The sequence below is a fragment of the Colias philodice genome, chromosome 32 (genome assembly GCF_061535455.1).
Source record: "Colias philodice isolate Cphi_HAF_F1 chromosome 32, ilColPhil1 Martin Lab GWU primary, whole genome shotgun sequence".
NCBI lineage: Eukaryota > Metazoa > Arthropoda > Insecta > Lepidoptera > Pieridae > Colias > Colias philodice.
Window position 1 is genome coordinate 1,710,230 of NC_143117.1, and position 25,337 is coordinate 1,735,566.

Consider the following 25,337-nt stretch of genomic DNA (forward strand, 5'->3'; position numbering starts at 1 on the left):
TGAGAAATAAACATAAGTCAAACGAACCACAGACAAGCGTCCTTTTTTTTCAGTGACGCTAGAATTATTTTGATTTTAAAGAATTTATCAGTGTAAAATTGCAATTTTAGTTTAATTCCACCCACGGTACAATACTAAAGTGTTATTATGTCTTCAAAATGTGTTAAATTGCCGCATTTTAAAGATAATAACAATGTCGATAAATTCAAATCTATAAGATCCCTTCACTAGGCAAGTGAGTTTCGAAGTGAGACTCACTTCGCTTCGCCTCTGCCGAGCGGATGTTTACAGAATGCGAAACCAAAAACTCGAACGTTCGAAAGTGAAGTGAGTCGACTCACTCAGGTGAGATGCGAGTTCGGGCGCGTTTTTTACAGAATAGCCTAGCTGCTACGTCCGTACAATACGTTCCCGTGAGAAACGTCGACGCAGCAATGTCTTGGGGATCCGTTGGCGTAACTCCTCCCCCCGAAGACCAGCAACTATTTGAGCACGGTGTGATAAAATGTTGCTGGAAACTGTGGTCCTGGCGAAGATTCGGTACAATTTTGACTGTCTTGATCTTCCGTCTTTGTATTAGGGTCGTCTTGATTCTTCCAGCACGTAACGTTCTTATAACGGATTACTTTGTAAGTTGCGAAAAGTAGCAAAGTGCCCAAAAGGAATGTATAAATTGGGACAGTGGTATGGTATATCGTCGATGTATTCTTTTCTAGTTCAATCGGTGCTTGCATCAGTACCTTAGTATGAATCTTATGCAGATCTTCCAAATTTATTGAATTCAACTTTACATGATTTTCAGGGCTGTGGTTGAAGTGTATTTCATTTAAGTCGATATTACTTATTTTCAGTGGTTGTCCTCGAATTCTATCTTGAACGTTATTGACTTTAAATTTATCTGATTCCAGGATACAAATATCCCGTTTGATAAAATATGCTAAATTTGCCCAAATCCTTAGCATAATGACAGAAAATGTAGATGATATATTGCAAGAATTGGTTAGAATTGAAAATACATTAGCTTTCATTCGTACGTCCTCAACACATCATTCTATGTTAAGTTCAAATGTGTTAAAGGATATATTAATAAAATTAAATACTATATATGGTAAGGATAGAATTTTAGAGTTAGAATTAAGACAATATTACGATATAATAAAACCAGGATATTATTTTAATGGAAAAAAGATTATAATTGTTCTTAAATTTCCGATAGTGTCTAAGGATTCATTTACTTAAGCTTCACAATATCTTTTTTGACTGATATGCTCTAGAGACCTAGAGTGTCATGAGACAAGTGGTGTGATGACTGGTACTTAAAACCTACTGAGTTATTTTTTTAGTTTTTAAGATATTACCTACATTATTAAAATCTTATTCTATACTTAATATTGTAAAAAGGAAAGATTTGATTGTGTATGCACAAAAAGACCTCAAAACTACTGGTCTAATTTTTTTAATTCTTTCGTTGTTGGAAAGCTACACTATCCATAAGTATAATACACTATGTTTGTTCAATAAATGCTTTTAATAAAAAAAATACTAAAAGTTTTACAATTTACCAAACATTGAGTCCATGTTTCTGTAGCAATCTATTTATTATTACTTGGGACCATATCCAATGTTATAAGTAACATTTTTATCTCTTTCAGGCAGACCATCCATCTCAATTTGCCTTAATTGACATATCAAATACTACTGATCAACCATCATGCTCAGGTTATCCACATCCACAAGATGCCAAGGATCTTGAATTGGTAAGAGCAGTTCTTGAATAGAAAACCTATATGAAATAATTCTTGTTTAAGGTGGATGTTCCGACCGTCCCTCCATACATTTTTGATGACGACTAAACACTTAACACAGACACTATTTCTTTAAAACTAATCATTTTATCACTTCTCTACAATGAAATGTGTCCGCGTTCGACCTTTTTAATCAATAACTTACATTATTTACTTAGAAAAACAACAGTGAAATACCGGCAAAATTTGACACTTCTACAGTAGTGTGCGTGACTTTTGCCAAGCGAAACACGACATAAAGCACGACATCTAGCGCGTCAATGTCTAAACGAATGGCGATGTTTAGACATTGACGCGCTAGATGTCGTGCATTCGCGTTCGTTATCTTATACATAATTCGCATAATTCTAATAAATCAAAGTTCTATGTGTAATAATTGAGTAATTTCATTTCCAATCGTTCAAAGAAAATAACAATAAAATAAAATAAAACTAATGACCTTAGAAACTATGTTTTTTTTTGTAAACAATTTATTACTCATTATTGTTCGTCCGTCGTAGGTCTGTAAACTGTATTGTACACTGAAGGTAAATGGTACTGTAGGTACTTTAGTTCGGCGTCGTCGTCGGCTTGATATAAAATTACATTCTTGATTTCATTGACACGCGCTATGATTTGCGCGCGGAATTTCTTGTGTTGTGAATTTATTTTTGTATGCTATGCATTTTTTGATTCAAATTGCAATATTTCTCTAGTATGCATTTGAGACTATATTGTAAATTGTAATAATTGATCGTGGGTATAGTAATTAATTATTCTAATAACGCAATTAGTAATATGTATATGTATTTTCGGTGGGATTCAAAACAAAAAATTGGCCCGTGATTTTTATGAAATTTCACCACATTGCAAATCACATCAATCATGGTTCATACACATGTATGACGAAAGTGATTAGTATTGTGGCTAACATTGACTCATCAGTTCATCACTGAAACCAGTGATAAATCAGTACCTATATCATATTGTGTTTGAATATTTTTAAACAATGATATAAGTATACAATTATTATAAATCGATAAACTATCAAAGTAATCACAAACTTGCAAACATTGGTAAAATATGCTTGTAGGGGCTTGTTATGTGCGGGTGTAATAAAAGATGAATAACTACGCAAAGGTTATATTTCGTTAACTACATATATTTATTCGTATGTAATTAATATTCGACCTAAGCGACCAACCCGCGTCCCGACAAGCCCGTGACTGTCTGTGCATAGCGCACGAACTGTTTATATATGAGTTACCGTGTGAACTTTCTTAGCGTTACACTTGAAATTCGATAACTCATAAATTGGCTTGTCGTCGCTACATCATTCCCCCCTTAAAAATAAAAAGGGTATACAAGTAAAAAAAACTTACAATAAAAGTAAACTAAACAATAAACAGATGGGTGTATATAAAAAGTGTCGCTATATAAGGTTACAAAATGTTTACAATATAAAGTTTAAAAAATGTTCACAATATAAATCAATCATAACGTATACAAGTGGTGAAATTGATGAGTTTCCTCAACTGTTGTCACAGACGGTTGATTAACCTTAATAACACTAGCTACTGATTTTAACTTAGTTAAACTATCAATTAATCGACATGATCTTAAATCAACAATCAAACCATGATGTGCTAAAAAATCTGCACCTAATATAGGTTGAGTTACCTCGGCGATAATAAATGACCATTTATACGGTCGCCGTAAACTAAGATCTAAAGTCATTAATTTAGTACCGAATGTCTTAATTACACTACCGTTTGCCGCGTATAGTTTATAGTCACTACACTCACTCGCGAATCGGTTATTTTTCGACACTGGTAAAACTGAAACATTAGCGCCGGTGTCCACTAAAAACTTAAGATTACTTTTCCTATCTTTTATACACAGGCGTTTATTTTCGGTGGAACAGACATCCGCCTCTGTCTGCACCGTATTTAGTTTTTTTGTTGTCTCTCCTGCTGCTTCTGCCACGCACAAGGTTGAATGCACTTGCTGGCGTTGTGCTTATAGCGGTAATGGTAATAACATATCCAATTGGAATTTTTGTGTTTTGATATTCCTGTACGATCGCGACTTCGCGATGCGGAGCGATGCGTGCGATTTCCATACTTTCCACCACTAAACGATCTGCCTCTCGAGCCTGCAGATTCCAGCTCGTTTAAGCGCTGCGTTAACTGTGTAATCTGCTCAACTAGCGTAGGTTGTATTGCGGATATTTTATCTCTGGCACTCGATACCTCCTGTATCTCCGCGAAACGTGTCGTTTCTATGACTTTATCTGCCATATTAGCTAATTTCTCTGTATCCTTTAATTCGCTAACTGTGAGGACTGCTTGTACGGCTGCGGGTAAATGTCCCATCCACAGCATCGTCAATGTCTCCTCCGAGAATTTTTTTCGAGCCAGATCTCGCATACGCCGTAAAAGTTGAGAAGGCTTCTGTTCGCCCAACTCAAGTTCCTTTAATAATCTCTGGACCTGACGCACTTCCGATTCTTCATAGACTACGAGCAACCGGTTTTTCAATGCTTCGTATTTCTTTGTATCGGGTGGTGCCAATACAATGTCACTCACCTGCTCAACGTGTTTGCGACTTAATTTCGCTACCACCAGGTTATATTTCGATTCGTCCGCCAGCTTCTGATTCGCCACCACTGCTTCAAACTGCGCGAACCAAAGTCGTGGTGATTCTTTCCAGAAGTCTGGAATTCTACTCGACACAGTGATCTGCGCGAGAGCATTTTCACTCTCGTCCGCTCTAATTGGAACTGCCGGATTCATTTTGAATTAAATTTTAAACAAACGATATCTATGCAATTCACTATATGTTCACATCACGTCGGGGTCACCAATGTAGGGGCTTGTTATGTGCGGGTGTAATAAAAGATGAATAACTACGCAAAGGTTATATTTCGTTAACTACATATATTTATTCGTATGTAATTAATATTCGACCTAAGCGACCAACCCGCGTCCCGACAAGCCCGTGACTGTCTGTGCATAGCGCACGAACTGTTTATATATGAGTTACCGTGTGAACTTTCTTAGCGTTACACTTGAAATTCGATAACTCATAAATTGGCTTGTCGTCGCTACATGCTTTAGCGAATTTTCAGACAGACACACAATTTTATTACTTAGTTTGTTTTAGCAAAGTAGGTACCTACTCTGTTTACGTCACGCGTCGGCCGTCGCGTCGTCGAAAACGGTGCACCCAGAAACAAACATACCTAATTACCTAATTCAGTTACAATCCTTCTTTTGTTCCAATACGATTTTTTTTCCTGATAGCTAATAGCAAAACCATATGTTACTTTGTTTTCGTAAATATGTTTTTCACCTTCCTGGTTATTTTCACATAATGAAATATAATAAAATAATAAATAGTGTATTAGATTTGTTATTGTATCTTGTATACGAATTATTCTTACTTGTTGGTTATGAAATGTTCAAATACCTATTGAAATAATTTACTGTTACAAATCATTAGTGTTATTAGTTTTGAGTGAATAGGCATGGATCAGAAATTCAGAATATTATATGCTGCTAACTACTCAAATACATACATGTTTTGATAAAAAAAAACAATAGTGTACAGTGAAATTAGTCTCGAGAAATTTTTGCATATGTAGTGGTGTGTATATTACTCAGATCTTAGAGCGCGTTTCCATTATATCGTTCTAGCCTATACAAAAATGTTTCGATATCCTAACATTACTATTTAATTTTATACTTATCCCTAGCAATACTCTGATTTATGTTTTAAAGAAAATGGTTTTGACTTTATAAAAAAAATAATATATCATTCAATTTTACGTCCTTGAGCCAATGACAAGGCGAATACCGTGAAACAATAAAATATCTTGTTCATAATAATTTGTTTCGTAATTAATATTTGACCATAATAATTACGAAACAAAACAAATAAATAAATCGTCACTTGATAGTGGAAAGTGGAAACACGCACAAAACCAGAATAAACCAGTTTACGCTGTCCGCAGGTGCCTCGTGCAGTCCGGCGTCAGTCGCTTGGTACCGTTAGAACATAAAGCACACATTTCATTCGAAAATTATAATTATTACGTAGTTTAATTGTTAAATTTTGTATTTGTTGATTGTTGTTATTGTTTGTTATTGTTGTTATTGTTTGTTATTAAAGTGAAACTTTTATTACATCGTCTCAAACTTTTTGGTCTGTGTAGCGCATGTCGCGTGTATCGCGGCTGCCGAGTAGGTATACCTACTCGGCAGCCGACCGTCACGCGACATGCGCTACACAAAGCAGTGTTCGGAACCGTTCGAACAGTTTCACTTTTACCGTGGTTTACATTTTTGGCCGGAGAACACCTAATTTATACACGTCTTCACTGAAGTAAAAATCGGCACTGCTTGTAATGTTTGGAACTAATAAAATATTAATAATACTAATATTATATACTTGAATAAAAACTAAAAATAAAATGTTGTTTTTTTTTTATTTGCTGACCATACACTACTACAAACGCAAAAATTTCTCCAAGCTAATTTACCTGTAATGTAATAAAATAAAACTGCGTTTTATTGTAATCAATTTTGACATTATTTATTTTCCAAAATTAATGATGAATAAAATAGTTTACGCCAACAAATATGTATAACTTTTATTTTTATAACAATCGTTCATACCGTAGCAGGTAGCGTTTTGAGTCTCACGCAACGTTGCCGCATCGCATGACAGCAGCAATTGCGACGTTGCCATTCCTTTAGTATAAACAAACACTATGGATACCTACGCGTAGGTACGCTCGCGAATGCAAATTCGGTGATTTACTAATTATTGATAATCATTGAATTCGTTTTGAAATAGCCTGTACTTTGTAATTTTTAGTGTTATAGACATTTATAAAATGTGGTGCTCATTTTTTTTTGTAATAAATTATCCCGCTACGCTATTGTATTTTCGTTGTTTTATTTCAAGTGAACACCCATACAATTTTGTCACGAGCCGCCTCTGGCCTCTGGGTGAAATCAACCAGTCAAATGATTTTTGTTCTAATTGTATTTTGGTAGTAGTTTGTTTAGAATTTACATTACCATTGTTTAATTTTTATTTTGTATTTGCAGTAAAATAAAAAGATGAAAAACTTCATTAGGTATATTGTCTACTGTATCCTCCACAGTTGTGTGACCCCGACGTGCATTGAACACGCAGCTTTCTGATACTAGTAGCTAAAATCAAAACCACAGATATGTCTGTGATCAAAACCATAATAATATTTTTACCTACCTATTATTTTACTAAAAGTCGAGTGCATCGAAATCGTAAATATATGTTTTTCACCTTCCTGGTTTTTTTTCCATAGTAAATAGTGTTTTTGATTTGTTGTATTTTCCTAGCCAAATTATTACAAACAATATTTTCGCTCCAACTCCAAGGTATCGTATTACGAGTACGAGTTAATTGTGTCTTTAAGAAGTATAGTAATAAAACAAACAAAATAAATCTTGTGTAGAGCAATTTAAATCTCGATAATTATTTCTATTAATATTATACAAACTTTTTTAACCGCCTCATTCAGTCGTAGAGCTGTCAAATGTCGATTGCGCGGCAAATTTGTATTTTTTTTTTCATTTTGAAAATTTCATCATCTGTTGTTTTACAGTATTTTTTTATCAAAATATGTAATGCAGTTTACAATAAAAACAACGTATATCGAAACAATACAGCTTTGTGTGAATATTAAATTATGTTCTCAGTTCAATTACTTATTAAGTACTATTTTTCGTACATTTTGATATCAGTTGAAAATATTATACTTATTATCATATAAAATTTTTGGTTAATGCAGCTGGTATAATAAGGTAATGCGCTTTCGTGTTTTAACTACATAATTAGTTCAATATTAATTTGTCGTAAAATACGTTATTTTGTTATTAATTTGAATAATATTGTAAGGAATCTAATTCAGTGTTAGATTTTCAAAATTAGATTAAGGATAATTTGTAATCATTGAAATAAATATTTTTGGATGTACATACTGGTCTTTTTATTTTATTCCCCTGTGCTCATATTATGTCATGAAACCTTTCAGTAGATACATGGACGAAATCGCAGCCAGCTGCAGCGCCCAGCAGTAATTAGCTATAACATATAGGTAAGGTAATAAATAATAGCTCTATAGTTAATACGCACCTTGATACTTACCGTAGAGTTGTTTGATGTTGAATCCGTAATAAATAAAATTTACACAATTGAATGTTACTTTTGATAGGTTATTCAGATAGAAATAAACGAAAAAAGTTTGGAAAATCCAAAAGTGCACGCCTCATAATTTTTTTTAAATAATTATTTATTAATTATTATTTTTGTTTATTTAATAACAATTAAACCACATCGAATCAGACCCTGAAAAATGAAAGGGTTCTATTCCTGAGCATACTCAAGCGTAAGAGAAAAAAAAAGACTCGATTAGTAAAGTATTTCGGTCGCTATCGTGTTAACAAGAAAATCCTCCGCACATACAGACACACGGACGTCCAAGACAGAACTTTTTTAAACTGTTTTTTAACTAGTTTAAATAACAAAAATGACATCAAAAATATCATGAATGTTAAAAATAGTGTTTTTTTCTTAATATGTGTGTGTATTTATTATCTTACAAGTGCAATGTATGATACATAAAGACATTTTAAGTTTGAAAAATCAGATGTTTTGCGCGAAGTGACAGTAGTACCCACCTCAACGCTTCGCTTATGAGGCGTGCAATAAATAAATAGTTCCCGTTCCCGTGGGATTTACGGGATATAACCTATCCTATTTGTTAATCCAAGTTACCTGTTGAGTATGAATATCATCGTTTACGCATGAAAATAAGTGGACGCGATCTCCACTTATGTTCATACAAATACAGACTTTACAGGGTGCTCCAAAATTACAACATTTCAAAATTTTTTGCTACTTGTTTTTATTTTTATTTTAATTAAAACTAGATAAAAACTAACAGTAATTTTTACTTTTTGAAAATATTTAGGTTTTTATTAATGTTTAAAAATCGTCTTATTCCTAAATGACGTCATTCTTATGGTGGACTTTGTTCTAACGTCTGTATGTATAACGTCGCCACATCAATTTTAATTTTAATTTATTTTCTCTTAAAATTTGCGATTAAGAAAATATTTTTTGTGGTAACAATAGCATTATGAAGAAATGCTTTTTTTTTTCTTTCATGCTCTTAATTTTATAATAGTACCTATAAAATGAAATGTTATCCAACTTCAAATCGAAAGGCACTGTATCCATACAGAAAAATGTCTAAGCTGTACAAAAGTGAAATCTACATTTAATTATACCATAACTTAATTATAAAACGTTACATAGAACTTATAAATCAAAAATTTCGAAAATTCGAGTTTTAAACATTTTTTATTAAATACAGCTTATGTAAAGGATAAAAATCAATAAACTTAAAGATTCAGAATAAATAAACAATTACACAAATTATGTTTCAGACAGCCGGAGGCCCCAAAAAAAACTACGAATTCACTTAGAAATACTTTAATATAAACTTATTACAATACGTCTTGCTCGATGCAAGTCTTAACAATTAATAACTATAAAGCTAATTGAATATAAAATGAAAACTTAAAATTACGTTGCGCCAATGGAATCTGCAGTGCTATTCTGTAAGGTTATTATAAAAACTCGAACGCGGAATCCGCGGTGAGTTTTCGATTTCGTATTCTGTAAAACTCGACAGTACTAGTGGCGCCACATCGTCGAGAGCGGCGACGAGGCGAACTGTGCTAAGTGAGTATTTTGACCACAGACATGTATCAAGATAGACTAAGCGAGTGTATGTACTTATAAAACATGCTTATATTAGCGTAATCTTTACGATAAAACAATAATAAATAGGTGTTATAATGACACCAACTCCATCAAAAATTTTCTAAGTCCTGAGCCCCTTTGCTTTAGTCCAACCCAACTAGCTTTAGTGTTAAAAGATTATCTAGTTATCCGAATAATCGGACGATTAAATTATTTTATTCATCCGGTAATCGGACGACTAATTTATTTTATTCATCCGTTTAGCGGACGACTAGACACTTCGTAATTTTAATTTAGATAGCATTTGATAATAACAAAAATTTTACGATACATAAATAAAATACAAACAGGTTGTTTAAACCTACGTAGTTTTTTTTTGTTTGAGTGGGAATCGCCCTAAAGTCGCTTCTGGCACTCGCCGGCCGCTGCCGCGGCACGCTCGCTTCGCTCGCTCGGCTCGTGCGGCAGTTCAACAGTTAACCTAACACGCTCGTCGCTTCGCTCCTCGCTACCTATTTGAATACTAAAAGTAAAAGTTAATCGATTTTTAAAACTGAAGCAAGTGAGCTATAAAAAAAACATTAAAAATTAAAATGTATCATTTATACTCTATGATAAGCTAGTATATTTGTATTGCTAATCTGTGATCTGCGTCATATTAACTAATCTGTGTTATCTGTGGCTTGTTGTGAATACAAAATATGGAACGATTTTTGGCTATACTAAATTGTTAAAATACTATTTTGACAAAATAAATTGTAATATGTAAATAAAGTAATAGGTACGTAAATATATTTAAAAATAATGCGTGTGAGTGTGATAATTAGACATTAATGTGCCTCTGGAAAACATACAGCATTGTTATGAAGAAGCAGTGTATACTCAACCATAGATACGGAATGATTTCCATAGACTACATACAACCTCTAGTTCCAATTTATTCCGCTAGACGTCGTCGCTGTCACCAGCAAGGTGATGGGGGAACCAAATTCATTTTTCGAATCATAGCGTTGTGTACTCTCGCCATAGGCGGTCGTTTCAATAAGCATTACTAGTGTACAAGTGTTCAAAAGTGCTAGTGTGTGAATAATTTAATAATTTTTCAAAGTCAACCGTTACTGTTCGTAATGAATTCGCCACCTAACAACGACTTCGAGGCGCCTTCTGGGGCCCCGACGGGCTCAGAAGGCCATCGTTCTGCTGCTTCGCCCTCGTCAGCGAGCCGGAGCGACAACAAACGGAAGAAATGTACTTCAAGTTCGAGTGACAGCGACTCGGACCCGGAGGTCGACGTGCCGACGACCAAGAAACAAAAAACGAGTACTGAGGTAACCGCCGATCCTCGGATCGACGTACTATATGCCCAGGTCAGTTTTCTTACAAATTATTTAATGCAGCAACAAAGTGCTCAAAACATAATTGAGTCTGATAATAATGTTGAAGTACCCGCAACCGAAAATATCGAATTTTTGTCGAATCCATCAACGAGTGCAAACAAATCAATAGATTTAGGCGTATGTAAAACGGTTTTTGACGAGAAAAAAGTTCTTAAGCCCGCAAATGAAAAATTATTACGTCAATTAATCGAGCTTCAACAATTTAATTCGCCAACGTGGCCTCACATTCGCTATTCCAAAGCATTAACGGACATGCTAGCCGCGCCAGGTTTTTGTAGTTTAAAAATTAATGACGAAATGTGTTCTTTAAACAAGGGTAAAGATTTCTTATCATCAACCGAAGAAATTATGGCCGCGATTACAAATGCATTATTACAGCAAAGGGAACTATTACAATCGGGCTTACAGGAGCTCATTAATTGGGCCCACAATTCTCAATCAGAACTTAATCCAGATAATCTTTTTAAAAAAATTTCTGACGCGTTTGGTACTACATCTCCGTCATATAAGCTATCGGAACAAACATTACAAATTGTGTGCGGTAAAAGAGCGGAGTGTATCGAAATTAGGAGAAAAAGATTATTAGATGGAATTAGGGATAAAAATATTCAAAGCGCGCTTAGGAATATCCCTCCGAGCGAAGAACATTTATTTAATAAGACCAAACTCTTAACGTTTATACAATCGCTAGGCGGTCCTCACTTTTGGTTACTACCCTCACAATCACAAATTTATAAAAAAACGGAACCACTTAAAAAGAAGTACAAGAATTCGTTACCTTCTACTTCCAAGGCTCAATACCGTTCGAGCAAAAACGTTACTCCAGATACATATAAAAATTCGCAAAGTACTTTTAAGAAAACAAATAATTTTAAACAAACTAAAAATAATTCCTTTCGAAACAAAGAAGAGAGGAAGTGACTATCCGACACACTTCAGGGGGGGTTGTTTAAAAGCTTTCAAGAGCCGTTGGCAAGCTTTGGGCGCGAACAAGTTTATAATTTCGGCAATAACACACTTTCGATTGCCCCTGGTAAAAAAACCGCCATTAATAAGGCCAACAAAGGAAATTATGAAACAGTATTCAACAACCCCGTCCCCTGCAATGTCTCAATCAATACAGGAGCTTCTGGATCAAGGTGTACTGCAGATCGTCACCAAAAGAACTCCCAGTTTTATTTCAAAGCTTTTTCTGAGGAAGAAAAGCGACGGCACTATGCGTCCGATATTCGACCTGCGGGAGCTGAACAAATTTATAAAGGCAAAGCACTTTCGCCTCATTTCGCACTCCACGGTTCCCGAGTTTCTCCAGCCTGGGGACTGGATGATAAAGCTAGACATCTCGTCCGCCTATTTTCACCTGGCCTGCGCCAAGTCTCACCGGCCTTTTATGAGAATAAGTTACCAGCTCCAACTTTACGAAATGACGTGCCTACCCTTTGGTCTAGCGTCAGCACCGTACCTTTTCTCTTCAGTAACATGTTGGGTCGCGGAGACCTTGCGTGCAAAAGGTTGTCGAGTTCTAGTGTATCTGGACGACTTCCTTCTGGTCAATCAGGACCAGTCCAAGTTATGTCGTCAGGCTGCGGAAGCCGTGCGGCACTTGGAATATCTGGGATGGCAGATAAACTACCAAAAATCGGTTTTGACCCCCACTCAAGACTTGGAATATTTAGGCATACGATGGCAGACTGCAAAAAATGTTATGTCACTACCAGAGAAAAGGAGAGACAAGTTAGACAACGCCATAGCTCAGGTTCTGAAGATACAACAGGTAAATCTTCGAGAACTACAATGCCTTTTGGGTCAACTGAATTTTGCAAATTTCGTTATCCCGCGGGGCCGATTACATTGTCGCAGAATGCAGATCTTTCTGCGACGCTTCAACAAGAAGAGATCGCGACAGAAACTGCCAGTCCCAGCTATTGTGGCACAAGAGATGACGTGGTGGCGCGGAGCTACCCGGCACAGCATGCCAATACACAAAAACCTGCCACCCATTTCCTGGCGACGGACGCTTCGGACTTTGGTTGGGGAGCCCAATTGAATGGGAAGACTATGTCAGGAGTCTGGTCAGTCCGTCAAAGAAGGTGGCATTGCAACAAAAAAGAGCTATACGCAGTAGTAACGGCTATAGAAAAGAATGTAGAACTGTTGCGCAATGCACACGTTCTAATTCAGTCGGACAACAGGACACTGATTGCTTATATTCGGAAAGAAGGGGGGACGAGATCGATAGGCTTGTTAACACTAACTTCCAAGTTGTTACAAATAGTGGACCGCTACAAGATAACGGTGAGCGCACATTACCTACCGGGACGGTACAATATAATAGCGGACAGGCTATCACGAGGAAAACGTCCAGCAGAGTGGCATCTATTACCAAGAGCGACAGCGAAAGTGTTCCAGAAGTGGGGACAACCCCAAATCGACCTGTTTGCCACAAGAAAGTCTGCAGTAGTACAGGAATACGTGTCGATAGACTGCAGAGATCTATCAGCAAGTTATATAGATGCCTTCAGCAGGCCATGGAAGTATCAGCTAGCATGGGTATTCCCACCGCCAAGCCTCATACCACGGGTGCTAGCACATCTAAACAGTGCAACGGGAACGTATCTTGTAGTGGTTCCAGAATGGCCGAAGGCGTTCTGGCTCCAGGATCTGAAGGCCAGAGCCCTGGATCATCCGTACCAGATCAGGAACCTGCCAGAAGTGCTGATAGATGTAACAACACTGTTACCCCCACCACAAGTGCAGACATTAACCCTGAAAGTTTGGAGGATTGGGGGTGGGGCGAACAAATAAAAGATTGGTCTGAGCAGGAAAAGAGCCTGTTAAAGAAAAGCTGGCGAGTTTCCACATTATCAACATATACGCCAGCCCTCAGAAGATGGCTATCCTGGTGTGTCAATTGTTCAGTAAATCCAAAATGTCCAAAGCCAGCGGATATCGCCCGTTTTTTAATACATCTTAACGTCAAAGAGAATTTATCATACAGCACGATATTGGTCCATAAATCAGCTATTTTAACATTCTGCGGTCCTCATATAGAAAAAGAGTCATTTTCAAATTTTATTATTAAACATACCCTTAAAGCAATTGGTGCCTGTAATCCTAAGGCTGTTAGACCGTTGATTACATGGGATCCGAGAACTGTTCTTGAATGGCTCTCGTCTAACCCGCTAAAGGATACCCTATTTGATATTTCTCGTAGAACAGCTACGATATTATTACTGGCTTCGGGCCGACGGGTTCATGACCTTACATTGTTAAATATATCAGATAACAGTTTCTTTGATAATGGTGAAAACATCTACCTAATACCAGCTTTTGGTTCAAAAACAGATACTCATAGTTCTCGTCAATCAGCTTGGAAACTTGCGAAACATCCGGATAAAAACATCTGTCCAGTTACTCTTGTACGGCTTTTAATACAAAAGAGTTATTCAAAACGTAGTGAAGCTAATAATTTAAAAAACCTATTCATAACATTCGGTAATAAAACTAAAGCTGCTTCCCGTACAGTCATTGGGAATTGGGTACGCTCTGTACTCAGAGACAGCGGAATAAATGCTTCTCCAGGCAGCTGTAGATCGGCGGTAGCATCATTAGGATGGCTGGAGAATCAGCCTATAGACGAAATATTATCACGAGGAAATTGGAAATCCTCCAATACATTTTTTAAACATTATTGTCGTGAAATTGAACTATCTAATGAAAATAATCGAAATTTGATTTTTAATACTTTTACATTATCATAGAATATAGATTCAATGAAAATTAATAAACAAATAAATTGTGTATATTTTTGTAGAATATTGTAACGTTATATTGATTGTATATTGATTCAAAGTTAAAGGCTACTTAAAATAGTATATTATTTGAATTTAATTAAACTTAAAATATTGTGCATATTTATGTGACATGATTTAGTGATTACAAGTAAGAAAACATTTAAAATACTATATATTGTTTGAATGTTAGAAAATAAAAATAAGAACATAAGTAGGAGTTTTATTTTATATTTATATTCATCATAGCGTTGTGTCTTTTTATTTCACCAGCAGATAACAAACACGTCTTCATAACAATGCTGTATGTTTTCCAGAGGCACATTAATATAACGGTTTTACATTACAATAAAACCGATATTATGTGCCGAAAAGGAAAACATACAGCATTGCAGGAAGTCCTTCCTGGTGAAGACTATGATTCGAAAAATGAATTTGGTTCCCCCATCACCTTGCTGGTGACAGCGACGACGTCTAGCGGAATAAATTGGAACTAGAGGTTGTATGTAGTCTATGGAAATCATTCCGTATCTATGGTTGAGTATACACTGCTTCTTCATAACAATGCTGTATGTTTTCCTTTTCGGCACATAATATCGGTTTTATTGTAATGTAAAACCGTTATATTATTAATATTTTATTAGTTCCAAACATTACAAGCAGTGCCGATTTTTACTTCAGTGAAGACGTGTATGAATTAGGTGTTCTCCGGCCAAAAATGTAAACCACGGTAAAAGTGAAACTGTTCGAACGGTTCCGAACACTGCTTTGTGTAGCGCATGTCGCGTGACGGTCGGCTGCCGAGTAGGTATACCTACTCGGCAGCCGCGATACACGCGACATGCGCTACACAGACCAAAAAGTTTGAGACGATGTAATAAAAGTTTCACTTTAATAACAAACAATAACAACAATAACAAACAATAACAACAATCAACAAATACAAAATTTAACAATTAAACTACGTAATAATTATAATTTTCGAATGAAATGTGTGCTTTATGTTCTAACGGTACCAAGCGACTGACGCCGGACTGCACGAGGCACCTGCGGACAGCGTAAACTGGTTTATTCTGGTTTTGTGCGTGTTTCCACTTTCCACTATCAAGTGACGATTTATTTATTTGTTTTGTTTCGTAATTATTATGGTCAAATATTAATTACGAAACAAATTATTATGAACAAGATATTTTATTGTTTCACGGTATTCGCCTTGTCATTGGCTCAAGGACGTAAAATTGAATGATATATTATTTTTTTTATAAAGTCAAAACCATTTTCTTTAAAACATAAATCAGAGTATTGCTAGGGATAAGTATAAAATTAAATAGTAATGTTAGGATATCGAAACATTTTTGTATAGGCTAGAACGATATAATGGAAACGCGCTCTAAGATCTGAGTAATATACACACCACTACATATGCAAAAATTTCTCGAGACTAATTTCACTGTACACTATTGTTTTTTTTTATCAAAACATGTATGTATTTGAGTAGTTAGCAGCATATAATATTCTGAATTTCTGATCCATGCCTATTCACTCAAAACTAATAACACTAATGATTTGTAACAGTAAATTATTTCAATAGGTATTTGAACATTTCATAACCAACAAGTAAGAATAATTCGTATACAAGATACAATAACAAATCTAATACACTATTTATTATTTTATTATATTTCATTATGTGAAAATAACCAGGAAGGTGAAAAACATATTTACGAAAACAAAGTAACATATGGTTTTGCTATTAGCTATCAGGAAAAAAAATCGTATTGGAACAAAAGAAGGATTGTAACTGAATTAGGTAATTAGGTATGTTTGTTTCTGGGTGCACCGTTTTCGACGACGCGACGGCCGACGCGTGACGTAAACAGAGTAGGTACCTACTTTGCTAAAACAAACTAAGTAATAAAATTGTGTGTCTGTCTGAAAATTCGCTAAAGCATATTTTACCAATGTTTGCAAGTTTGTGATTACTTTGATAGTTTATCGATTTATAATAATTGTATACTTATATCATTGTTTAAAAATATTCAAACACAATATGATATAGGTACTGATTTATCACTGGTTTCAGTGATGAACTGATGAGTCAATGTTAGCCACAATACTAATCACTTTCGTCATACATGTGTATGAACTATGATTGATGTGATTTGCAATGTGGTGAAATTTCATAAAAATCACGGGCCAATTTTTTGTTTTGAATCCCACCGAAAATACATATACATATTACTAATTGCGTTATTAGAATAATTAATGACTATACCCACGATCAATTATTACAATTTACAATATAGTCTCAAATGCATACTAGAGAAATATTGCAATTTGAATCAAAAAATGCATAGCATACAAAAATAAATTCACAACACAAGAAATTCCGCGCGCAAATCATAGCGCGTGTCAATGAAATCAAGAATGTAATTTTATATCAAGCCGACGACGACGCCGAACTAAAGTACCTACAGTACCATTTACCTTCAGTGTACAATACAGTTTACAGACCTACGACGGACGAACAATAATGAGTAATAAATTGTTTACAAAAAAAAACATAGTTTCTAAGGTCATTAGTTTTATTTTATTTTATTGTTATTTTCTTTGAACGATTGGAAATGAAATTACTCAATTATTACACATAGAACTTTGATTTATTAGAATTATGCGAATTATGTATAAGATAACGAACGCGAATGCACGACATCTAGCGCGTCAATGTCTAAACATCGCCATTCGTTTAGACATTGACGCGCTAGATGTCGTGCTTTATGTCGTGTTTCGCTTGGCAAAAGTCACGCACACTACTGTAGAAGTGTCAAATTTTGCCGGTATTTCACTGTTGTTTTTCTAAGTAAATAATGTAAGTTATTGATTAAAAAGGTCGAACGCGGACACATTTCATTGTAGAGAAGTGATAAAATGATTAGTTTTAAAGAAATAGTGTCTGTGTTAAGTGTTTAGTCGTCATCAAAAATGTATGGAGGGACGGTCGGAACATCCACCTTAAACAAGAATTATTTCATATAGGTTTTCTATTCAAGAACTGCTCTTACCAATTCAAGATCCTTGGCATCTTGTGGATGTGGATAACCTGAGCATGATGGTTGATCAGTAGTATTTGATATGTCAATTAAGGCAAATTGAGATGGATGGTCTGCCTGAAAGAGATAAAAATGTTACTTATAACATTGGATATGGTCCCAAGTAATAATAAATAGATTGCTACAGAAACATGGACTCAATGTTTGGTAAATTGTAAAACTTTTAGTATTTTTTTTATTAAAAGCATTTATTGAACAAACATAGTGTATTATACTTATGGATAGTGTAGCTTTCCAACAACGAAAGAATTAAAAAAATTGGACCAGTACAACAGTAGGACAACTAAAAAAATAACTCAGTAGGTTTTAAGTACCAGTCATCACACCACTTGTCTCATGACACTCTAGGTCTCTAGAGCATATCAGTCAAAAAAGATATTGTGAAGCTTAAGTAAATGAATCCTTAGACACTATCGGAAATTTAAGAACAATTATAATCTTTTTTCCATTAAAATAATATCCTGGTTTTATTATATCGTAATATTGTCTTAATTCTAACTCTAAAATTCTATCCTTACCATATATAGTATTTAATTTTATTAATATATCCTTTAACACATTTGAACTTAACATAGAATGATGTGTTGAGGACGTACGAATGAAAGCTAATGTATTTTCAATTCTAACCAATTCTTGCAATATATCATCTACATTTTCTGTCATTATGCTAAGGATTTGGGCAAATTTAGCATATTTTATCAAACGGGATATTTGTATCCTGGAATCAGATAAATTTAAAGTCAATAACGTTCAAGATAGAATTCGAGGACAACCACTGAAAATAAGTAATATCGACTTAAATGAAATACACTTCAACCACAGCCCTGAAAATCATGTAAAGTTGAATTCAATAAATTTGGAAGATCTGCATAAGATTCATACTAAGGTACTGATGCAAGCACCGATTGAACTAGAAAAGAATACATCGACGATATACCATACCACTGTCCCAATTTATACATTCCTTTTGGGCACTTTGCTACTTTTCGCAACTTACAAAGTAATCCGTTATAAGAACGTTACGTGCTGGAAGAATCAAGACGACCCTAATACAAAGACGGAAGATCAAGACAGTCAAAATTGTACCGAATCTTCGCCAGGACCACAGTTTCCAGCAACATTTTATCACACCGTGCTCAAATAGTTGCTGGTCTTCGGGGGGAGGAGTTACGCCAACGGATCCCCAAGACATTGCTGCGTCGACGTTTCTCACGGGAACGTATTGTACGGACGTAGCAGCTAGGCTATTCTGTAAAAAACGCGCCCGAACTCGCATCTCACCTGAGTGAGTCGACTCACTTCACTTTCGAACGTTCGAGTTTTTGGTTTCGCATTCTGTAAACATCCGCTCGGCAGAGGCGAAGCGAAGTGAGTCTCACTTCGAAACTCACTTGCCTAGTGAAGGGATCTTATAGATTTGAATTTATCGACATTGTTATTATCTTTAAAATGCGGCAATTTAACACATTTTGAAGACATAATAACACTTTAGTATTGTACCGTGGGTGGAATTAAACTAAAATTGCAATTTTACACTGATAAATTCTTTAAAATCAAAATAATTCTAGCGTCACTGAAAAAAAAGGACGCTTGTCTGTGGTTCGTTTGACTTATGTTTATTTCTCAAGTGGTTTTTTGTACCTAATTTTAAAGTGTTTCGTGTTGCATTCTTTCTAAAAGTTATGTTGGAGTTTTGGCTGCATATTACATTCGATGTCCCCGAATTTCATTATTTTGTGTTGTTTAATCGATAGCTGGTAGTGGATTTTCTTAACAAACTGCTTTTCTTTTCCATCAAAAATGCGTAGTTTTTGTGAAAATCGAAATTGAAAATGATATTTTTTAAGGTTATTTTTGTACTAAAAACGCAACTTAAAGTAAAATCTTAAGCCATTATAGTATCAAAATGTCTAATTATCACACTCACACGCATTATTTTTAAATATATTTACGTACCTATTACTTTATTTACATATTACAATTTATTTTGTCAAAATAGTATTTTAACAATTTAGTATAGCCAAAAATCGTTCCATATTTTGTATTCACAACAAGCCACAGATAACACAGATTAGTTAATATGACGCAGATCACAGATTAGCAATACAAATATACTAGCTTATCATAGAGTATAAATGATACATTTTAATTTTTAATGTTTTTTTTATAGCTCACTTGCTTCAGTTTTAAAAATCGATTAACTTTTACTTTTAGTATTCAAATAGGTAGCGAGGAGCGAAGCGACGAGCGTGTTAGGTTAACTGTTGAACTGCCGCACGAGCCGAGCGAGCGAAGCGAGCGTGCCGCGGCAGCGGCCGGCGAGTGCCAGAAGCGACTTTAGGGCGATTCCCACTCAAACAAAAAAAAACTACGTAGGTTTAAACAACCTGTTTGTATTTTATTTATGTATCGTAAAATTTTTGTTATTATCAAATGCTATCTAAATTAAAATTACGAAGTGTCTAGTCGTCCGCTAAACGGATGAATAAAATAAATTAGTCGTCCGATTACCGGATGAATAAAATAATTTAATCGTCCGATTATTCGGATTACTAGATAACCTTTTAACACTAAAGCTAGTTGGGTTGGACTAAAGCAAAGGGGGCTCAGGACTTAGAAAATTTTTGATGGAGTTGGTGTCATTATAACACCTATTTATTATTGTTTTATCGTAAAGATTACGCTAATATAAGCATGTTTTATAGGAACAACTTTTCTCTAAAATCAAAAATGGCCGAGATATTCGCCCTCAATTCGTTAGGTTAGGTTTAGGTTAGGTTAGGTTAGGTTTCTTAAAAAAAAAACTACACAGAAATAGGAGCCCCGCGAAGCGGGGCTCCGTCGACGCGCAAAAAAAATCAAGTTTAGGTTAGGTTAGCCGTTAGGTTAGGTTAGGTTAGGTTTCTTAAAAAAAAAACTACACAGAAACAGGAGCCCCGCGAAGCGGGGCTCCGTCGACGCGCAAAAAAAAATCAAGTTTAGGTTAGGTTAGGTTAGGTTTCTTAAAAAAAAAACTACACAGAAATAGGAGCCCCGCGAAGCGGGGCTCCGTCGACGCGCAAAAAAAATCAAATACCTACGTGTGCCCTCCTCCCCCCTCTCCTCCCCCCACAAAAAACCTATAATACGTGCGGCAGTTCTCTAAAGAATTATTATTTTATTCATCCGGTAATCGGACAACTAATTTATTTTATTCATCCGTTTAGCGGACGACTAGCGCTGTCCTTAAAATTATTTTTGACAAATTCATTTTAAAAATCACTTTCGAATTATATTTATTATCTACAATTGTGAACGCGTCATAATATAACATTTATTATCTATAATGGCATGTCGTAAATACGTGGTAAATACAAACTTACATTTTCCAGGTAATATAATTTAAGAAATTGTTATAAATAAATTAATAATACGGCATTATATTTAAAAATATTGCCTGTGTGCGAGATTACTAGAAGTTTTAATACGACAATGGTATAAAAGTGTCGTTTTTAGTACAAAAATAACCTTAAAAAAAATAATTTTCATTTTCGATTTTCACAAAAACTACGCATTTTTGTTGGAAAAGAAAAGCAGTTTGTTAAGAAAATCCACTACCAGCTATCGATTAAACAGCACAAAATAATGAAATTCGGGGACATCGAATCAAATATTTAACCGGAGTTTTAGTTAATGTTTCAGTTTGGCTTTATTAAGTTGTTGTGTAATTGGTGTTAAACGTGTTGCATAAATTATTTAAAGGAGAAAACTGCAAAAATAACAACTATGAGGTGAGTAATGTGATTCTTGTATTTAACTAAAATATTATCTTATACAACAAGCTTATTGAAATATTTAACTTAAAATCTTAAACATTGTAGCTCCTCGGAAAGGTCGTCTCATCCCTCCCGTGCCCAAGTAGAGTATCTAGTCGACTATCTTAGCAAACATCCTAGCTTAGCCAAGGGTTTTTCAAAAGTCCCGAGCGCTAGAGACGAAGCTAGAAAAACATGGGAGGAGTTGACTATCAAATTAAATAGCTTGGGAGGCTGCACTAAAACATGGAAACAGTGGACAAAGGTAGGCAATAGGCATATAGAAAACTATTCATCTTATACCGTGTAGGTATCTGGCTTACCTATATATTATTAATAAACTTTTAATTTTGCTTTAGTATTGGTCTGACAAAAAGAGTGCCGTGAAGAAAAAAGCTGCCCTAAGATACCGGGCACGCAATAAGACTGGTGGTGGATGTGAATCGGTGGTGGAGCTTTCAGAGGTGGAGGAGAAAATACTCACATTAATGGGCGGGGAAGGTTTTGCAATTGGTGATAGGCATTTGGAAATTAATCCATTTGAAGTAAGCTATTGTTATCGATTTTGTTGATCCGATACATGTATGTATGTAAAATATAATTATTCAATGTCATGTTCTTTTTTTAGGAAATCCCCGTCCTTACTGATGCCAACGAAAGCCCCACATTGCCGACTTCATCTATGATAAATGAAACCACAACTATTGTAAGTAAATACCTAGTGTATTAATAAAATATTACTTAATAATAAACAACTTATTAGTAAATGTTTCTTATATTGTTCTAGGAATACCAAGTCTTGGATGAGACTGCTATAAATACGGAAAATGTTAGTATGGCAGATACTGAGGTATATATTAATAAGATATTATGAAAATGGTACTTTTTTATTGATTCCAGTATTTGAAATACTATGTTTTTTTTTTCAGAGACCTCAACTAATTCAGCAATATGTTAACTGTATCCCGAATCCCGAACCTTCCCCTGCTCATACACCACCGAGAGCGGAGGTAACGAGCCCTCTGCAAGCAGTTACCCCCTCTGGCTCAGGCAACTTTCCTGCTCGACGTCAATTGAACGTCGCGGGTCCATCACCACGTCGTACTACAAGTAATTATGAGATTTATGAATTGATTTACAATATTTATAATCCATACTAATATTATAAATGCGAAAGTAACTCTGTCTGTCTGTCTGTTACTCAATCACGCCTTAACTACTGAACCAATTTGCATGAAATTTGGTATAGAGATATTTTGATACCCGAGAAAGGACATAGGATAGGTTTTATCCCGGAAATCCTACGGGAACGGGTTTTTCTTTGAAAACGCGGGCGAAGCCGCGGGCGGAAAGCTAGTCAACAATAAAAATTTGGAAATACATACAAATAAAACTAAATAATACTTGATAATGAATTAAGGAAATAATAATAACATCAGAAGACTTGTCAAAAATGCGTCACCGCGACCGGTGGAAATAATAATAAATTAATATTTATTTTACGTTTCAGGGTCATCGAGTCGTCCACAACAACGGCAAAGAAGACGATCACCTCCATCACAAAGGCGGCAATCTCAATTAACAACCTTTACTGAAAGGTTTCTTAGCTTGGAAGAGCAACGGATTGAGATTGACCGTCGCTACTGTGAGTTACAGGAGGTGATGGTCAACTCACAAAGGGAGACCAACAGAATGACAGCAGAGGGCCTGATTGCCGTCGGGGAAGGTCTTAAATTATTAGCTGAAAATTTAAAAAAATAAAATACTTTTATACTTAAATACATTTATTAGTTCTTAACTTATTTTAGTAGTAAAAAATTATCTGTGGTTTTACTTATAGTTTCTTAATTTACTAACATTAGTTTATAAGCCCTAATTGAGTTACTAACACCTATGAATATAATTTTCCGGAATAAATAATTTGCATTGATTTTTGATTGAATTAATTACAATTACCGCGTGTTCCTTGCCCTCCATAATTCATTTATCAATCTTTGTCTACATAGCTGACCAAGTGCAGTTTCATTAGGTACATCCTCATTTGAAGCTACACTTTGTCTGGTCCTATGAAAACCAGCCTCAACCTCTAGCTCTGAATTGAATATGGCTGGAGCTGGCAGGCCGGCACGATTACAAATATTGTGAAGCACGCAACATGCTATTACAATCTTCGAAACCGTGTCGGGGTCATAATGTAGGACTCTATGTGCTAATAGGCATCTAAATCTGGCTTTAAGGACCCCAATTGTTCTTTCTACGGTGTTTCTTGCAGTAGCATGCAGCTAGTTATAGTGATGTTCTGGTGTTCCCTCGTCTGCATTTGGAACTGGCACCATTGGGTACTGACGCTGCGGATACCCAGAATCACCTGTAACAATGAATATTGTTAAAAAATAAAATGTTTTGTCATCAACAATTATATTTTTATTAGGAGTTAGGAGTTTTCAATGATTTCGCCTGCTCTCCAATTTTTATGAATTCCGTGAACTTCGGTAATAAAGCCTAAATTACTCAGAAATAAAGTAGTTTTTTTAATGATGAAAGAATTTTTGAAGGAATTAATCCAGTAGTTTTTGAGTTAAATATTTACAAACAAACAAAGATTCGTCTTTATAATTAATTAGCTAAGAGGTAACTCACCTAACAAGTACACAGATTCGCCTGTTTGTACTAATTGTTCGAGGTGGTCCCGAATGATGCAATTATTAAAAATAAGGCTGTCGTGAGTCGCTCCGCCATATGTTGCATCTACATGTATTATGTTCAAATCTGCATCTGTGAACTGCAAAAAGAATTATTTTACAACTATTTTTATGTGGCTGTTCTAATGAATGTTAAAAAAAATATAGGTACTAGCAGCGTCTTGTGATTTATACTGCTTCGTTAATGATCCTATGGAATTGGTCCAAATTTCATTAAATCGATTTTCTGTGGTTCAAGTGCGAAAGCGTATACAGACATTATTATATCAGGCTTACCATTTGTACATTTCTTGCATGATATCCTTTGCGACAGTAGTATCGTTCTTCATGGCAAGTTGGTCTCACCATTGTCACAAAAGTCCCATCTACACATCCTATTACCCCAGGAATACTGAATTTCTCATAGAATCTGCAATAAGAAATAAAAAAATCATTAAATATTTTTCATTAACATGATAGGTTTATTTAGGTAGGTACACAAACCTTGTTTTGAGTCTCAGTCTTTCTTCAGAATTTTGGGGAAATCTTATGTATTTTTTTACTATACTTGGATGGCTTAGGGCTTCTATGACCTCGTGGATACTACGAGATGCTGATGGCTGCGACACAAACGAATTTATGTGTTTTCCACATATCCTTTGATAGCTCCCAGTCGCAAAGAAAGAAAGTGCACATAACAACTGAAAAAAATTAATGAAATTTCTTGAAACTATCAAAATAAAAGGTACTTAATCTGATAAGGAAACCATCCATAATTAAAGTCGGTTAATAACTCAAAACGTTTTTAAAGAAACCGTAAGGGAGAGAAACTTTGGACTTTAACATAGGGTACCTACCACTTGAAAGGGTGACATCATAAAAAATAATCGGGGATTAGATGACGTTATCGTTAGTGGTTCTATGTTCTATGCGAGGAAGTTATGTTACCTACCTACATA

At 35.2% G+C, this 25,337-nt stretch overlaps 2 protein-coding genes across 2 annotated transcripts; one reads left to right on the forward strand and one right to left on the reverse strand.

Moving 5' to 3' along the window:
• Positions 1-3,437: 3,437 nt before the first annotated feature.
• Positions 3,438-4,880, reverse strand: LOC149474936 (uncharacterized). Its single transcript, XM_089714050.1, has one exon. It carries the CDS (start codon positions 4,577-4,579, stop codon positions 3,734-3,736), a length of 846 nt encoding a protein of 281 aa, XP_089570176.1. The 5' UTR covers positions 4,580-4,880; the 3' UTR covers positions 3,438-3,733.
• A 16,613-nt stretch (positions 4,881-21,493) lies between these two features.
• On the forward strand, positions 21,494-23,571 carry LOC149474937 (uncharacterized). Its single transcript, XM_089714025.1, has 4 exons — positions 21,494-21,673; positions 21,764-21,962; positions 22,627-22,807; positions 23,208-23,571. The coding sequence occupies exons 1-4, from the start codon at positions 21,669-21,671 to the stop codon at positions 23,456-23,458; spliced, it is 636 nt and encodes a 211-aa protein (XP_089570151.1). The 5' UTR covers positions 21,494-21,668; the 3' UTR covers positions 23,459-23,571.
• Positions 23,572-25,337: the final 1,766 nt, after the last annotated feature.

What these genes read in the sequence shown, in the direction of transcription:
- LOC149474937 (XM_089714025.1), top strand. An exon ending in CATGGAAACAGTGGACAAAG is followed by an intron (nt 21,963 to 22,626) that starts GTAGGCAATAGG and finishes TTTTTTTTTCAG; the next exon opens with AGACCTCAACTAATTCAGCA. An exon ending in ATCACCACGTCGTACTACAA is followed by an intron (nt 22,808 to 23,207) that starts GTAATTATGAGA and finishes TTTACGTTTCAG; the next exon opens with GGTCATCGAGTCGTCCACAA.
- LOC149474936 (XM_089714050.1), bottom strand. Translation starts at nt 4,579, where the DNA reads ATGAATCCGGCAGTTCCAATTAGAGCGGACGAGAGTGAAAATGCTCTC.